We start from the raw sequence: 18,928 nt of genomic DNA, 5'->3' as shown, positions 1-18,928 counted from the left end.
GAAGATATGGGCATGGATAAATCCTAGGAACGCAAAAAAAATTGACCTTGCTATGGCCCACGACTTCTTGATTCTACCAATTTGACGCATGAAACCTCTCTCAAGAATGGACATAAATTTTTGGCAAAACAGGTTCAACCCAAGTATATAACATAACACACGTATCACAATAGTCTACGTTGCTAGCATGATGGGGAACAATACATGCTCATAAACCAGACATCATTGTTTAAAATTTTTTGGTTACATGTTTGATTCACATGTTGCCGTAAAATGGTGCTGATGAGCTTAGACGAAGGACTCATTGCGCTTCCTGTTATCTTGTGCAAACATCTCAAAAGTCATTATTCAAATTCATAAAGTGAACGATACAACACTTTTAACCGGCGTAATAGTTTAATAGAGGTAGCGTATAGGGTCGGAATATCATCTTCTTTGTAGCCATAGGCATGTCGCACCCAAGAATTGAATGGCAATATGATACGGTTAAGTTGAGCGCCCGTGTCTCATGTTGTTGTGCACCGATGAAATTGGTTCCTGAGTATATATGGAAAACAAAAGAGTCTAGGTTTTAATCCGATCCATTGTTACCACACATCCAGAAACACTATCTTCAACTTTTCATAGAAATATTATGCAAAAGCAGGAAAAAAAAAACTTCCTATGGATCGATATAGATGGCCCTACAATATGTATCTGTAGACAAGGTAGAATACATTCAAATATGTCAAAAGTAGAATCTTGGGAAACTACAATGTGCACAAGCAGCGGTCCTCCCACTTTGAGCGACTTTCACCTTTAGAGAGATAGCTCTAACATATGCATGCGTAGATCTGGTGCAATATATGCACACCGATTGCAAACGGATTCCTCGCAACCACAACGCAAACACCTTGTTTGCATGACTTACAATACTGACTTAATCTAGGTTCTTGTGTATTGGCTCATTACTTACTTGATAACTTCTTCTAGAACTAGTGTGTTACCTCTATCATCCATGAGGATTGGCTCATGGAACAAATCCTATCCGAGTTAGATGAACAATGAAGCTCAAAATGATTTGGATCCACATCAGCAAATCACAGCTTTACAAACCAACTTTAACAAAGTGGAACACATATTTTTGTGGCTAAGACTTTCACGTGTTTAAAGGTGAACCGACCATGATGTTGTCACAAAGACAATACCAACAGAAGAAGACACTTTTTTGCTTGTACAACTGCAAGTTGTCTTGCCAACACATACATTACAACACAAGGGTATTTATCACTAAATGCCAAAATTGACTAGATACCATGTCATCTCTAGTTTATCAAGCTAGCGATTTGCAAGGCACAAGCAAAAATCTTGCTAAAGCTACATGAGCTCTCATGCCTATAAATAGGCCCCAAATGTTGTGTAGGTATTCCAATCACCCATCAATCTAGCAACATAGACATTGAAACCGACAACCAACCTCTTAGCAACAATGGCAGCCAAGATATTTGCCTTCCTTGCGCTCCTTGCTCTTTCAGTGAGCGCTGCTACCGCGGTCCTTGTCCCACAGTGCTCAGTAGCCGCCGCCGCAGCCACAATTCCCCAGTACCTCTCACCTTACACAGCTCTTGGGTATGAACACCCAATTGTGCAATCCTACAGGCTACAGCAGGCACTTGCAGCAAGCATCCTACCATCATCGGCCATGTTCCTACCACAACAGTCGGCCTTATTGCAGCAGCAATCCCTATCTCATCTGACAGTACAGAGCATCACGGCACAGCAACAACGCATTCTATCACCGTTGAACCAACTAGCCTTGGCGAACCCCGCCGCATACTTGCAACAACAGACGCTACTCCCGTTCAACCAGCTGGCCCTGGCGAACCCCGCTGCCTTCTTGCAGCAACAACAGCTGCTTCCGTTCAACCAACTGGCTGCTGTGAACCCAGCCGCCATCTTGCAGCAGCAACTGTCACCATTGAACCCACTTGCATTGGCAAACCCCGCCGCCTTCTGGCAGCAGCAACAGCTAGTCAACCAACTAGCTTTGACGAGTCCCGCCGCCTTCTTGCAGCAACCCATCGTTGGTTCTGCCCTCTTCTAGATTACTTATGAGTTGTACTTGAATAATTATGTTTGCATGAGGACATGGGTGACTCCCCGGAAATAAGAAAAGTATTGGTTGAGATTATGAAGTCCTATCTGTGTCCAAATGTGTTTCGTAATTCTTTGTGCCATACATTCGACAACTACCAAATACTATGTATCGTACCTATGGAGCCATACATGATTTAAGTACATATTACATCATGCAAATACCGTGAGGCGGTTCAGTATCTCCGAAAGTTCAGATTTCACTAGATGGGACAGCACAGCCATGCCACGGGCGCGTAGTAGGACTTAAGATAACACAATGGTTGTTTCGAATGTTCCATAGGAGAGAGAATTGGTCAACATCACTAATTATTATTGTGCATGTTATATGCCAGTATATCTACATGTTTCAATCATTGCCACTGAAATCCCTGAGTATAACATAGTTCTCACGAAGAAGGCCAAAGTTGAGCCCAAAATTTTTCGATAAAGTCATTACATCTTATTTCGTACTTATATCATCTTTACACACATGATCAATATTTTTTTCTAGCAAAAAGTCATGCATGCTTCCATATACAGTGAAGATATGGGCATGGATAAATCCTAGGAACGCAAAAAAATTGACCTTGCTATGGCCCACGACTTCTTGATTCTACCAATTTGACGCATGAAACCTCTCTCAAGAATGGACATAAATTTTTGGCAAAACAGGTTCAACCCAAGTATATAACATAACACACGTATCACAATAGTCTACGTTGCTAGCATGATGGGGAACAATACATGCTCATAAACCAGACATCATTGTTTAAAATTTTTTGGTTACATGTTTGATTCACATGGTACCGTAAAATGGTGCTGATGAGCTTAGACGAAGGACTCATTGCGCTTCCTGTTATCTTGTGCAAACATCTCAAAAGTCATTATTCAAATTCATAAAGTGAACGATACAACACTTTTAACCGGCGTAATAGTTTAATAGAGGTAGCGTATAGGGTCGGAATATCATCTTCTTTGTAGCCATAGGCATGTCGCACCCAAGAATTGAATGGCAATATGATACGGTTAAGTTGAGCGCCAGTGTCTCATGTTGTTGTGCACCGATGAAATTGGTTCCTGAGTATATATGGAAAACAAAAGAGTCTAGGTTTTAATTCGATCCATTGTTACCACACATCCAGAAACACTATCTTCAACTTTTCATAGAAATATTATGCAAAAGCAGGAAAAAAAAAACTTCCTATGGATCGATATAGATGGCCCTACAATATGTATCTGTAGACAAGGTAGAATACATTCAAATATGTCAAAAGTAGAATCTTGGGAAACTACAATGTGCACAAGCAGCGGTCCTCCCACTTTGAGCGACTTTCACCTTTAGAGAGATAGCTCTAACATATGCATGCGTAGATCTGGTGCAATATATGCACACCGATTGCAAACGGATTCCTCGCAACCACAACGCAAACACCTTGTTTGCATGACTTACAATACTGACTTAATCTAGGTTCTTGTGTATTGGCTCATTACTTACTTGATAACTTCTTCTAGAACTAGTGTGTTACCTCTATCATCCATGAGGATTGGCTCATGGAACAAATCCTATCCGAGTTAGATGAACAATGAAGCTCAAAATGATTTGGATCCACATCAGCAAATCACAGCTTTACAAACCAACTTTAACAAAGTGGAACACATATTTTTGTGGCTAAGACTTTCACGTGTTTAAAGGTGAACCGACCATGATGTTGTCACAAAGACAATACCAACAGAAGAAGACACTTTTTTGCTTGTACAACTGCAAGTTGTCTTGCCAACACATACATTACAACACAAGGGTATTTATCACTAAATGCCAAAATTGACTAGATACCATGTCGTCTCTAGTTTATCAAGCTAGCGATTTGCAAGGCACAAGCAAAAATCTTGCTAAAGCTACATGAGCTCTCATGCCTATAAATAGGCCCCAAATGTTGTGTAGGTATTCCAATCACCCATCAATCTAGCAACATAGACATTGAAACCGACAACCAACCTCTTAGCAACAATGGCAGCCAAGATATTTGCCTTCCTTGCGCTCCTTGCTCTTTCAGTGAGCGCTGCTACCGCGGTCCTTGTCCCACAGTGCTCAGTAGCCGCCGCCGCAGCCACAATTCCCCAGTACCTCTCACCTTACACAGCTCTTGGGTATGAACACCCAATTGTGCAATCCTACAGGCTACAGCAGGCACTTGCAGCAAGCATCCTACCATCATCGGCCATGTTCCTACCACAACAGTCGGCCTTATTGCAGCAGCAATCCCTATCTCATCTGACAGTACAGAGCATCACGGCACAGCAACAACGCATTCTATCACCGTTGAACCAACTAGCCTTGGCGAACCCCGCCGCATACTTGCAACAACAGACGCTACTCCCGTTCAACCAGCTGGCCCTGGCGAACCCCGCTGCCTTCTTGCAGCAACAACAGCTGCTTCCGTTCAACCAACTGGCTGCTGTGAACCCAGCCGCCATCTTGCAGCAGCAACTGTCACCATTGAACCCACTTGCATTGGCAAACCCCGCCGCCTTCTGGCAGCAGCAACAGCTAGTCAACCAACTAGCTTTGACGAGTCCCGCCGCCTTCTTGCAGCAACCCATCGTTGGTTCTGCCCTCTTCTAGATTACTTATGAGTTGTACTTGAATAATTATGTTTGCATGAGGACATGGGTGACTCCCCGGAAATAAGAAAAGTATTGGTTGAGATTATGAAGTCCTATCTGTGTCCAAATGTGTTTCGTAATTCTTTGTGCCATACATTCGACAACTACCAAATACTATGTATCGTACCTATGGAGCCATACATGATTTAAGTACATATTACATCATGCAAATACCGTGAGGCGGTTCAGTATCTCCGAAAGTTCAGATTTCACTAGATGGGACAGCACAGCCATGCCACGGGCGCGTAGTAGGACTTAAGATAACACAATGGTTGTTTCGAATGTTCCATAGGAGAGAGAATTGGTCAACATCACTAATTATTATTGTGCATGTTATATGCCAGTATATCTACATGTTTCAATCATTGCCACTGAAATCCCTGAGTATAACATAGTTCTCACGAAGAAGGCCAAAGTTGAGCCCAAAATTTTTCGATAAAGTCATTACATCTTATTTCGTACTTATATCATCTTTACACACATGATCAATATTTTTTTCTAGCAAAAAGTCATGCATGCTTCCATATACAGTGAAGATATGGGCATGGATAAATCCTAGGAACGCAAAAAAAATTGACCTTGCTATGGCCCACGACTTCTTGATTCTACCAATTTGACGCATGAAACCTCTCTCAAGAATGGACATAAATTTTTGGCAAAATAGGTTCAACCCAAGTATATAACATAACACACGTATCACAATAGTCTACGTTGCTAGCATGATGGGGAACAATACATGCTCATAAACCAGACATCATTGTTTAAAATTTTTTGGTTACATGTTTGATTCACATGTTGCCGTAAAATGGTGCTGATGAGCTTAGACGAAGGACTCATTGCGCTTCCTGTTATCTTGTGCAAACATCTCAAAAGTCATTATTCAAATTCATAAAGTGAACGATACAACACTTTTAACCGGCGTAATAGTTTAATAGAGGTAGCGTATAGGGTCGGAATATCATCTTCTTTGTAGCCATAGGCATGTCGCACCCAAGAATTGAATGGCAATATGGTACGGTTAAGTTGAGCGCCAGTGTCTCATGTTGTTGTGCACCGATGAAATTGGTTCCTGAGTATATATGGAAAACAAAAGAGTCTAGGTTTTAATCCGATCCATTGTTACCACACATCCAGAAACACTATCTTCAACTTTTCATAGAAATATTATGCAAAAGCAGGAAAAAAAACTTCCTATGGATCGATATAGATGGCCCTACAATATGTATGTGTAGACAAGGTAGAATACATTCAAATATGTCAAAAGTAGAATCTTGGGAAACTACAATGTGCACAAGCAGCGGTCCTCCCACTTTGAGCGACTTTCACCTTTAGAGAGATAGCTCTAACATATGCATGCGTAGATCTGGTGCAATATATCCACACCGATTGCAAACGGATTCCTCGCAACCACAACGCAAACACCTTGTTTGCATGACTTACAATACTGACTTAATCTAGGTTCTTGTGTATTGGCTCATTACTTACTTGATAACTTCTTCTAGAACTAGTGTGTTACCTCTATCATCCATGAGGATTGGCTCATGGAACAAATCCTATCCGAGTTAGATGAACAATGAAGCTCAAAATGATTTGGATCCACACCAGCAAATCACAGCTTTACAAACCAACTTTAACAAAGTGGAACACATATTTTTGTGGCTAAGACTTTCACGTGTTTAAAGGTGAACCGACCATGATGTTGTCACAAAGACAATACCAACAGAAGAAGACACTTTTTTGCTTGTACAACTGCAAGTTGTCTTGCCAACACATGCATTACAACACAAGGGTATTTATCACTAAATGCCAAAATTGACTAGATACCATGTCGTCTCTAGTTTATCAAGCTAGCGATTTGCAAGGCACAAGCAAAAATCTTGCTAAAGCTACATGAGCTCTCATGCCTATAAATAGGCCCCAAATGTTGTGTAGGTATTCCAATCACCCATCAATCTAGCTACATAGACATTGAAACCGACAACCAACCTCTTAGCAACAATGGCAGCCAAGATATTTGCCTTCCTTGCGCTCCTTGCTCTTTCAGTGAGCGCTGCTACCGCGGTCCTTGTCCCACAGTGCTCAGTAGCCGCCGCCGCAGCCACAATTCCCCAGTACCTCTCACCTTACACAGCTCTTGGGTATGAACACCCAATTGTGCAATCCTACAGGCTACAGCAGGCACTTGCAGCAAGCATCCTACCATCATCGGCCATGTTCCTACCACAACAGTCGGCCTTATTGCAGCAGCAATCCCTATCTCATCTGACAGTACAGAGCATCACGGCACAGCAACAACGCATTCTATCACCGTTGAACCAACTAGCCTTGGCGAACCCCGCCGCATACTTGCAACAACAGACGCTACTCCCGTTCAACCAGCTGGCCCTGGCGAACCCCGCTGCCTTCTTGCAGCAACAACAGCTGCTTCCGTTCAACCAACTGGCTGCTGTGAACCCAGCCGCCATCTTGCAGCAGCAACTGTCACCATTGAACCCACTTGCATTGGCAAACCCCGCCGCCTTCTGGCAGCAGCAACAGCTAGTCAACCAACTAGCTTTGACGAGTCCCGCCGCCTTCTTGCAGCAACCCATCGTTGGTTCTGCCCTCTTCTAGATTACTTATGAGTTGTACTTGAATAATTATGTTTGCATGAGGACATGGGTGACTCCCCGGAAATAAGAAAAGTATTGGTTGAGATTATGAAGTCCTATCTGTGTCCAAATGTGTTTCGTAATTCTTTGTGCCATACATTCGACAACTACCAAATACTATGTATCGTACCTATGGAGCCATACATGATTTAAGTACATATTACATCATGCAAATACCGTGAGGCGGTTCAGTATCTCCGAAAGTTCAGATTTCACTAGATGGGACAGCACAGCCATGCCACGGGCGCGTAGTAGGACTTAAGATAACACAATGGTTGTTTCGAATGTTCCATAGGAGAGAGAATTGGTCAACATCACTAATTATTATTGTGCATGTTATATGCCAGTATATCTACATGTTTCAATCATTGCCACTGAAATCCCTGAGTATAACATAGTTCTCACGAAGAAGGCCAAAGTTGAGCCCAAAATTTTTCGATAAAGTCATTACATCTTATTTCGTACTTATATCATCTTTACACACATGATCAATATTTTTTTCTAGCAAAAAGTCATGCATGCTTCCATATACAGTGAAGATATGGGCATGGATAAATCCTAGGAACGCAAAAAAAATTGACCTTGCTATGGCCCACGACTTCTTGATTCTACCAATTTGACGCATGAAACCTCTCTCAAGAATGGACATAAATTTTTGGCAAAATAGGTTCAACCCAAGTATATAACATAACACACGTATCACAATAGTCTACGTTGCTAGCATGATGGGGAACAATACATGCTCATAAACCAGACATCATTGTTTAAAATTTTTTGGTTACATGTTTGATTCACATGTTGCCGTAAAATGGTGCTGATGAGCTTAGACGAAGGACTCATTGCGCTTCCTGTTATCTTGTGCAAACATCTCAAAAGTCATTATTCAAATTCATAAAGTGAACGATACAACACTTTTAACCGGCGTAATAGTTTAATAGAGGTAGCGTATAGGGTCGGAATATCATCTTCTTTGTAGCCATAGGCATGTCGCACCCAAGAATTGAATGGCAATATGGTACGGTTAAGTTGAGCGCCAGTGTCTCATGTTGTTGTGCACCGATGAAATTGGTTCCTGAGTATATATGGAAAACAAAAGAGTCTAGGTTTTAATCCGATCCATTGTTACCACACATCCAGAAACACTATCTTCAACTTTTCATAGAAATATTATGCAAAAGCAGGAAAAAAAACTTCCTATGGATCGATATAGATGGCCCTACAATATGTATGTGTAGACAAGGTAGAATACATTCAAATATGTCAAAAGTAGAATCTTGGGAAACTACAATGTGCACAAGCAGCGGTCCTCCCACTTTGAGCGACTTTCACCTTTAGAGAGATAGCTCTAACATATGCATGCGTAGATCTGGTGCAATATATCCACACCGATTGCAAACGGATTCCTCGCAACCACAACGCAAACACCTTGTTTGCATGACTTACAATACTGACTTAATCTAGGTTCTTGTGTATTGGCTCATTACTTACTTGATAACTTCTTCTAGAACTAGTGTGTTACCTCTATCATCCATGAGGATTGGCTCATGGAACAAATCCTATCCGAGTTAGATGAACAATGAAGCTCAAAATGATTTGGATCCACACCAGCAAATCACAGCTTTACAAACCAACTTTAACAAAGTGGAACACATATTTTTGTGGCTAAGACTTTCACGTGTTTAAAGGTGAACCGACCATGATGTTGTCACAAAGACAATACCAACAGAAGAAGACACTTTTTTGCTTGTACAACTGCAAGTTGTCTTGCCAACACATGCATTACAACACAAGGGTATTTATCACTAAATGCCAAAATTGACTAGATACCATGTCGTCTCTAGTTTATCAAGCTAGCGATTTGCAAGGCACAAGCAAAAATCTTGCTAAAGCTACATGAGCTCTCATGCCTATAAATAGGCCCCAAATGTTGTGTAGGTATTCCAATCACCCATCAATCTAGCTACATAGACATTGAAACCGACAACCAACCTCTTAGCAACAATGGCAGCCAAGATATTTGCCTTCCTTGCGCTCCTTGCTCTTTCAGTGAGCGCTGCTACCGCGGTCCTTGTCCCACAGTGCTCAGTAGCCGCCGCCGCAGCCACAATTCCCCAGTACCTCTCACCTTACACAGCTCTTGGGTATGAACACCCAATTGTGCAATCCTACAGGCTACAGCAGGCACTTGCAGCAAGCATCCTACCATCATCGGCCATGTTCCTACCACAACAGTCGGCCTTATTGCAGCAGCAATCCCTATCTCATCTGACAGTACAGAGCATCACGGCACAGCAACAACGCATTCTATCACCGTTGAACCAACTAGCCTTGGCGAACCCCGCCGCATACTTGCAACAACAGACGCTACTCCCGTTCAACCAGCTGGCCCTGGCGAACCCCGCTGCCTTCTTGCAGCAACAACAGCTGCTTCCGTTCAACCAACTGGCTGCTGTGAACCCAGCCGCCATCTTGCAGCAGCAACTGTCACCATTGAACCCACTTGCATTGGCAAACCCCGCCGCCTTCTGGCAGCAGCAACAGCTAGTCAACCAACTAGCTTTGACGAGTCCCGCCGCCTTCTTGCAGCAACCCATCGTTGGTTCTGCCCTCTTCTAGATTACTTATGAGTTGTACTTGAATAATTATGTTTGCATGAGGACATGGGTGACTCCCCGAAAATAAGAAAAGTATTGGTTGAGATTATGAAGTCCTATCTGTGTCCAAATGTGTTTCGTAATTCTTTGTGCCATACATTCGACAACTACCAAATACTATGTATCGTACCTATGGAGCCATACATGATTTAAGTACATATTACATCATGCAAATACCGTGAGGCGGTTCAGTATCTCCGAAAGTTCAGATTTCACTAGATGGGACAGCACAGCCATGCCACGGGCGCGTAGTAGGACTTAAGATAACACAATGGTTGTTTCGAATGTTCCATAGGAGAGAGAATTGGTCAACATCACTAATTATTATTGTGCATGTTATATGCCAGTATATCTACATGTTTCAATCATTGCCACTGAAATCCCTGAGTATAACATAGTTCTCACGAAGAAGGCCAAAGTTGAGCCCAAAATTTTTCGATAAAGTCATTACATCTTATTTCGTACTTATATCATCTTTACACACATGATCAATATTTTTTTCTAGCAAAAAGTCATGCATGCTTCCATATACAGTGAAGATATGGGCATGGATAAATCCTAGGAACGCAAAAAAAATTGACCTTGCTATGGCCCACGACTTCTTGATTCTACCAATTTGACGCATGAAACCTCTCTCAAGAATGGACATAAATTTTTGGCAAAACAGGTTCAACCCAAGTATATAACATAACACACGTATCACAATAGTCTACGTTGCTAGCATGATGGGGAACAATACATGCTCATAAACCAGACATCATTATTTAAAATTTTATTTGTTACATGTTTGATTCACATGTTGCCGTAAAATGGTGCTGATGAGCTTAGACGAAGGACTCATTGCGCTTCATGTTATCTTGTGCAAACATCTCAAAAGTCATTATTCAAATTCATAAAGTGAACGATACAACACTTTTAGCCGGCGTAATAGTTTAATATAGGTAGCGTATAGGGTCGGAATATCATCTTCTTTGTAGCCATAGGCATGTCGCACCCAAGAATTGAATGGAAATATGATACGGTTAAGTTGAGCGCCAGTGTCTCATGTTGTTGTGCACCGATGAAATTGGTTCCTGAGTATATATGGAAAACAAAAGAGTCTAGGTTTTAATCCGATCCATTGTTACCACACAACAAGAAAAGTATTGGTTGAGATTATGAAGTCCTATCTGTGTCCAAATTTGTTTCGTAATTCTTTGTGCCATACATTCGACAACTACCAAATATTATGTATCGTACCTATGGAGCCATTACATGATTTAAGTACATATTACATCATGCAAATACCGTGAGGCGGTTCAGTATCTCCGAAAGTTCAGATTTCACTGGACGGGACAGCACAGCCACGCAAAGCCCACCAAATTTGTGGACAGGATGCCACAACTCTCCCGGACCCGCATCCTCGCAGCAGGAACAGCTGGATCTCTTTCCCCCGAGAAAACGGCTGAATCCCTCCAAGCCAAAAGACGGCGGCGGTTGCGGCGACTGACTGTCGCCGGCTCGCCGGCCAGGTCGCGGGGCAAGTCGATTGCGGGGACGGAGCGTAGCCAGAGCAAGTAGATGCTGCTTCAACGCCCGGCCAATTACACTGTTGCCTCCGCCCTGCAGAGAGTTCATGGCGTTGCTGCTGCGGCGCTCGAGCACATCACAGACCCAGCCGTCGCAGTCAAGGTACTGCCTCAGCCTCACCTATTGTCGAATGCGATCCTCTTGAGCTTGATCTGGCGATGTTCGATCGGTAGCAAATGCGTCAGCTACTGAGTTCTGACCCACCGCCACCGGCACGGAGGTGTTCCATCTGCAGCCATGGCGATTGGCCGCGTACGTCATGGCAGACACTGGGCTACCTGCCCGGCCTGCACCCTGAGTTGCAGTGCTCACAAGGTGTTTGACGTGGTGTGTTCCCTGTTGTGCTGGGGTAAAGGATGCCTCGAAGAAGCTGCACTTTTGAGTTCGTGAGGTTCGATGATACATTCATAGTGGAGAACCTCAGGTTACCCAGGTCAATCAAAATCAAAACAAATAATTAGCGTAGCCAGGAGACCTTTATCAGCAGCAGCAGCAGTGAGCGAGGAGTGATTTGTTCCCGGCACGCAAGCAGCTTGATTAACGAGTGTTGAGTATTGAGTAGCCTCGCATTCTTCACGCTTAACGAGTGTTGAGTATTGCAATCGTTTTCTGGCTGGCGTGGATGCCTTGGCCGGCTGCATGTTGCACTCTTGCACTGCATTGAGTCGCTCGCTCTCGCTTCTGGTTACCTATCATTAATCAGTCTTTACTCTTACAAAACCCATTGCATGCATCCACCGTGGAAGGCAAAAAAATAAAAACAAGATGGAAAGTGTATAAAACTTGTCCTACGACATTTTTCTAAATGCAGTCTTATACAAAATTACTTAGAAAATCATCTGCATACGTGGAAAAAGGAAAAACAAGATGAGAAGAGGATAAAACGAGCCAGTGGCTCCAACGATCCCTATCGGCCTATACTTTTCTTTACCCTATGCCTAGATTCCCCAAAACGTCCGCACGGGCGCCGCATACTGATACAACATAGACAGGTACGTCGACAACACATACGTGTGCGTGCCAAGCGGACCCGTCGTGGTCGTCTCCCCGTCCACCAACTCCTGCCGCGCCTCCGCCCACTCGCTGTCGACGATCTCCTGCCACTCGTCGGGGTCGGAGAAGAGCATGTCTTCCCGGATCATGACGCGGCCGTCCTCGCCGAGCACGCCGAGCACCCATGCTCGGAAGTCGGCGAACTCGTCGTACGCCACCTGCAGCGAGCCGATGACTCCGAGGATCGCCTCCGCGCCGGACTCGGCGATCTCCTCCCGCGTGTAGTCCTCGAGCGTCGGCACGCGGTAGTCCTCCTTGTCCTGCGCCAGCACCCACAGGAGGTACTCCACCGGCATGTCGACCATCTTCACCATCGCGGCTCCGTCGCCGCCTCCTGAAGCCATCGTCGCGCCGCCTGCCTCTCCGAGCTTGATGACGACGACGCCGGCCGGAGCTCTTGATCGACACGACGACACTGCTTCTTCTTGTTATTGAAAGTTGAAACTGAGGACTGTAAGGGAAGTAACTCGCGCGATATATAGCGGAGCAGGCTCAGCTCGTGTCCGATAAGGGAAGGTAGTCCGTGCGTCCCTCGGACTACAGCTCCTTCCCAGGCGAGAGTCGATGCCGACTCCGTCTCGAGCCGGACTGACTGGTTCTTCGGATGGCACATACGAGTATACAACATCACATTCGTGATGTGCCAAACTTAAAAGGTGTAGGACTCTCGATTTACTTTAAGCCTTTCCTTTAGTTACACAAAAAATCCCATAATTCACCAAAAAAATGTAGAAATCTCCTAGAGCATAACCATGTGTTTTCTTAACCTTTTTTAGTAGAAAATTTACACAATAATGAACCATAAAAAGTATTATAGGCCCATTTCGCTGGTGACTTCACAAGAAACATAAGTGGTCATCCCTAGGTGGGAATGTGGGATATAGCTCCATTGCTGGCCATGTACCATGGTGGCAACAACTAGACCACGTGCCAAGTGCTGGCACCCATGCAATGGCGGGGCTCCAACGCACGCGCTCCCGAGGGTACTGCATTGTAACTTTTAGCCCTTTCGTTATTCTATATTGTAGTTTGTAGTTTGTTCAATAATTAATAAAGTGCATGGGTCCTTAAACTTGTCTCTTAAAATGCAGACCTAGCTGTCTAAACATGACCTCGGATGTCATTTAGGTCCCTATATACTCTCAAAATGCATATATGCCCTCCTAAACTTGGTTGCGGATGCTATTTGAGTGCCTATACTGTTTACATGATGTGTCATACCATCAAAAGGACATTAGAAGATCAAATTTGTTCTTTCAATCATACGACTACTTCATTAGCACATTTCCTGACTTTTTTTATCGCACCTTTTAGCTTTTCCCGGTATTCATTTGGTAATTTACGGAGCTTATAAGCTCATGATTTTTAGATGATTTTTAGTTTGGTAAGTGCAACTATAAGTTATTCAAATTCGAATTTGAATAGCATTCCAAGAATAATAGAGCACGGCGCCGGCTGTCATCTGCACCAACAAGCTAAAATATTGCCTACAATATAAAAGATCATCATCAATAAGTTTAAGGACCGGCATAAACTTTACTATTAGTTATTTTTTAAGTTTTGATTTTTTTTATCAAGGCTTAAATATTTTTTTAGTTCCTTGTGTACTATTGTATCATTAGGACAACTCCTATACATTCTAGAAGCTTTTCGGTATTTTTGAGCTTGACTACGTACGCCGGGGTTAACACACCGTGACCCTGAAAACAAGACTAATAAAGTCCATAACAGGCAAGTATGAAACTGTTTGGCCAAAAGAGAAAAAATCTTCATATAGCTGGCCCTACAACTTAGTTTATGAGTAAACCACGTGGAATATATTCGCAACGGCCGCAATTGGACTCAACCGCAACCATGCTGTGGACAAGCGGTAGTCCTCCTACTTTGAGCGACTTATAGATATATAGATAGATAGCCCTAAAATATGTGAGCGTATATACATACCAGATGGAATATCCGCGCCAGCCGCAATTAGCCGGATTCCATTGAAACCACGGTGTGCAAAAGCTATAGTTCTTATTTGAGCGGCTACGTGCTGAATAACTTGGGGGTTGTTTTCGTCTTAGCTCATTTGTTACTCAACAACTTCTCCTCTAACAAAGGATGTTATCCCTTTCATCCATGAGTAATGACTCTTCATACATATCCTACTTTAGGTAGATGACAAATTCAGCTCAAAACGATTTAGATCCTAAGAAATAAGGAAAGTGTTGATTGAGATTCTATAGTTCTATCTGCTCAAGTGTGTTTGGTAATTGTTTGTGCCGTAATGACTTGTAACTTTATATCGTACAATGGTTGACATACTTTTTTCAGTACTCCCTCTCCTAAATTGTAGATTGTTTTGGTATTTCTAGGTGCATAATTTTTACTATGCATCTAGATATAGCCTATATCTAGATGCATAATAATGTCTATGAATCTAGAAAAGCTAAAACGACCTATAATTTGAAACGGAAGGAGTATAATGGAATCTCCTAATAAATCATGTTGTTGTTCCCTCTGTAAATTTGAAATTTGAAAAGGAGAATTTGATACAAATGTACCGAAAGAATAACGTAACAGAGACGACATGTCAAGGTAGCTTCTTAAACTACGTATGAGTGTTCATGCATCACACACACTCCCACATGGTGTTCATCGATAATCAATCCCAAACATAGGACGTGGATAGACGTGACATGGACGACACTAACCAAAAACTTATGTCATACGCTGGTAGAACAGAGGCAGGTAGATCGACAGAGTTTGCAGATGCGGGCCGCATGCGACCCTCATCTTGGACGACGACGAAGACGCCATGACACCCTCACCGTCCTTGGCGGCGACGTCATCAGAACCGGCGACAACTCCATCTCTGTCCCCGTGCTATTGGAAAATCATAAAATGTACAAGTATATTTGAATATGCATGTGTTAAATTTGTACTAGGTTTGAACCCCCAATATTGTCGAAATCGTGGATGTTTGCTTGTGCCTTAAAATGCACAACCTCAGCCTTTGCTATTGACTATTGAATGAACATATCAAACAGTTCAAAAGGGAACTTCAAACACAAGTATTCTGATACCTTGGCTTATGATTTCCTCTTAAAATTCTCTTGGATTATATGTCACTGGACCCGAGGCCTCCATCGAAGCTGCACCGACAATGTGGAGCATGTATGTTGAAATTAGAGTCCGATACGTTCTACAGTGAGTGATTAATATCACGTGCATCATCTAATTAATAATGATAATCCTAAAAAGTAAGACAAAAATCATGAAAATAATCATAGCTAGAGTAAAAGGGTTCATAGCACTACGCAAACCCACCACCTTTTCTATGTTAATTCAAACATTTTAGAATGATTTGCACCTGCAGCTTTTGGTCTCCACTTCAACCAGCAAAATACTTTTCACCCCTTGCTGCCAAAATCTGAAAAAACAAACAGATAGGCGAGAGGAGAATACTAGTAGAGAACTGACCTTCCATCCGGTAGCTTTTATCCTGGATCACTTTGGACCCGGGACTAAAGGACCTTTAGTCACGGGTCTAAATTTTGTATATCGACGGAGCCCTTTTAATCCCGGTTGGTGGTTCCAACCGAGACAAAAGTGGAGCTTTTAATCCCGGTTGGAGCCATCAACCGAGATAAAATGAATTAGTCCCGGTTGGTGGCTCCAACCTGGACTAAAAGGATGCTTTTTAGTCCCGGTTTGAGCCACCAACCTAGATAAATGATGCTACCAACCGAGACTAAAAGGATCCTCTTAGTCCCTGTTGGAGCCACTAACTAGAATTTATCCACCTCTCCAACTCCTCTCTCTCTCCCCTGTCTAGCGACCCGCACCCACCCTTATCTCCTAAGGACATGCGCCCATCCCTCTCCACCCCTCTCTCTCCTTATCTCCTGCGCTACTCTCCTTCTCCCTCAGCTCATCCCTTCCTCCACGCCGCACCGCCCTCGCCCGTAGGGAGGAGGAGGCCGGGGAGGCGGGGAGGGAGCAGAGGGAGGACGGGCGGTGCGGCGTGGCCCGGGCCCTGCGCGGACGGAGCAGTGCCGCCATGGCATTGGCGGGCGCAGGCACGGGCCCGGCGCGTAGCGAGCGGAGCGGCGCCGGGGCGGAGCAGAGCGGCACGGGGGGAGCGGCACCGGCAGAGCGGGCTTTTTTTATTTACTTTGAAACTTTTTAGTCCCGGTTGGGAATACCAATCAGGATAAAGGCCCGAGACTAAAGGACCCCCTTTGTCTCGAATAATTAGTCCTGGATGGATTTTCGGGGTCTATGACCCCTACCAACCGGAACTAAAGGTCTGTTTTCCACCAATGGAAAAGGAGGCAGACCAGGAGATGTGTCCTTTCTACCACCGCAGAGGAGAAAAGGAGCCAGGCCAGAAAAGCAGATGCGTCACTTTCTCCTGCCGCAACTGTGTGAAGCTTACTTGGCCTTCTCCAACAGTTGAGCCGGATCCACGTGTCACTTCCACCTCATCCACACAAACAGTGCAAGAGACAGTCCATATATCCAACAGTCCGACTTTTAGGGTGATCCATGAAGTTCCTTTAGGGCCCACGTGTCAGCTATTTTATACTCATTACTCCAACCGCACGCCCGCCACCCAGCAGCCCTGTCGTCCGCCTGAGCACCGCCGGGGGCGAGCTGCTCGGCCGACATGGGATGGCTGGCTGTCGGCTTCCACTTCACCTCCACACACCGGCTGCCCTGCAGTGCCGCAGCGCTACGCTCGCCTGAGCACCGCCGGGGGCGAGCGGCTCAGCCACCGGACGACAGCAATCTCGCGGCGGCAGATTTGCTGCCAGATGCGATAAAGCCAGGGGCCGGTATTCCCGTCATTGCACATCAAACTCCCTACCGCATCTATGAATTACCAGGGTTCCCGGCCAGGGAAGAGGTCGTTGGGAATTCCTCCCATCAACTCCTGACCTTTCCCCATCCCAGACTAATTCCCTATCCCATGAATAAAACAAAGGGACTTTTAGTCTCCTCCCCATAAACTCCCATTCCCTCTCATCAATTCCCTCCATATAAGTAACACAAAAACTCCAATAAACTTAGGCAAAATAGGCATCTTGGTCCCTAAACTTTACACAAAGGGTCAACTTCATCCCTCAACTTTACCATAATGATTTTGACTAAATTGGCCAATCTGAAAGTTGGGGACGAAATTGACCGTACCATCCGTGCAAAGTTCATGGACCGAAGTGCCTATTTTGCCATAAATTTACCAAAAATTCTAGAAATCTCCAAGAGCATAACCATGTGTTTTCTCAATCTTTTTTAGTGGAAACTTTTCACAATAATAAACCCTAAAAAGTATGATAGGCCCATTTCTTCGCTGGTGACTTCACAAGAAATATAAGTGGTGATCCCTAGATGGGATATAGCTCCACTGCTACCATGCACCATGGTGGTAACAACTAGAGCACGTGCCAAAGTTCATGCACGATGCACCCATGCAATGGCGGGGCTCCAATGCAGGCACTCCATAGGCTAGCACATTACTATTTTTAGCCCTTCGTTTTTTTCTATTTTTTAGTTTATTTTACTTGAAGCTTCTAAATTTTTTATCGAGGCTTAAATATCTTTGGAGTTCCTTGTATCCTAATCTATCTTTAGGCTTCTCCTAGAATCCTTAGAAGCTTTTGGCTCTTCTTCCTATAGATTATGCCCACTAAACTTGATCATCAAGCCACATAGATTATGCCCTTAAACTTGATAAAATAACAACTATTGTGAATTCTTGGAGGGAGTATACAGATAAATTCAGCTAAGCCTGGCAGCCCCTTTGGCTATGGTTTAGACGCCCCATGCCTACAAACCTCGGACGTTGCACTGTGCAGAACCCTGAAAGTTATAATGATTTAAATTTTTAATGTAAACACATCCAATGTTTTTAACGGTACATAATGGTTTCACTAATGAACTTTGATTACCCAAAAAACAGAGATATTGAAAAATAGTTATATGTTAATTAGTACTATAAGATAGGATGGATTCCAACACATGCGTAGACAAAATCTACCAACTTCTTATAGAAATACCACGCGAGAAGAGAGAAAACTTCATATAGATGGCCATATACATATAGACCAGGTGGAATGTATCAATATAGATTGCAATTGGACTTTTACGCCATCATGGTGTGCACAAGCGGTACTCGTGCTACTTTAAGCGACTCATAGATATAGATTTATAGCCCTAAAATATGTAAGTATACTG

The 18,928-nt window shown here is 43.7% G+C and overlaps 2 protein-coding genes across 2 annotated transcripts; both read left to right on the top strand.

Annotated features, from left to right (window-relative positions):
- The first annotated feature begins 1,366 nt into the window (after window positions 1–1,366).
- Window positions 1,367–4,833, top strand: LOC117866756 (uncharacterized). Its single transcript, XM_034751038.2, has 2 exons — window positions 1,367–2,070; window positions 4,438–4,833. The coding sequence occupies exons 1-2, from the start codon at window positions 1,469–1,471 to the stop codon at window positions 4,736–4,738; spliced, it is 903 nt and encodes a 300-aa protein (XP_034606929.1). The 5' UTR covers window positions 1,367–1,468; the 3' UTR covers window positions 4,739–4,833.
- Window positions 4,834–6,671: 1,838 nt separating this feature from the next.
- LOC117866773 (uncharacterized) lies at window positions 6,672–10,629 on the top strand. Its single transcript, XM_034751050.2, has 2 exons — window positions 6,672–7,379; window positions 9,746–10,629. The coding sequence occupies exons 1-2, from the start codon at window positions 6,778–6,780 to the stop codon at window positions 10,044–10,046; spliced, it is 903 nt and encodes a 300-aa protein (XP_034606941.1). The 5' UTR covers window positions 6,672–6,777; the 3' UTR covers window positions 10,047–10,629.
- Window positions 10,630–18,928: the final 8,299 nt, after the last annotated feature.

The sequence above is a fragment of the Setaria viridis genome, chromosome 8 (assembly GCF_005286985.2).
Source record: "Setaria viridis chromosome 8, Setaria_viridis_v4.0, whole genome shotgun sequence".
NCBI classification, from domain to species: domain Eukaryota; kingdom Viridiplantae; phylum Streptophyta; class Magnoliopsida; order Poales; family Poaceae; genus Setaria; species Setaria viridis.
Note: the sequence above shows the minus strand (reverse complement) of the source record. Positions and strands in the feature narration are given on the sequence as shown.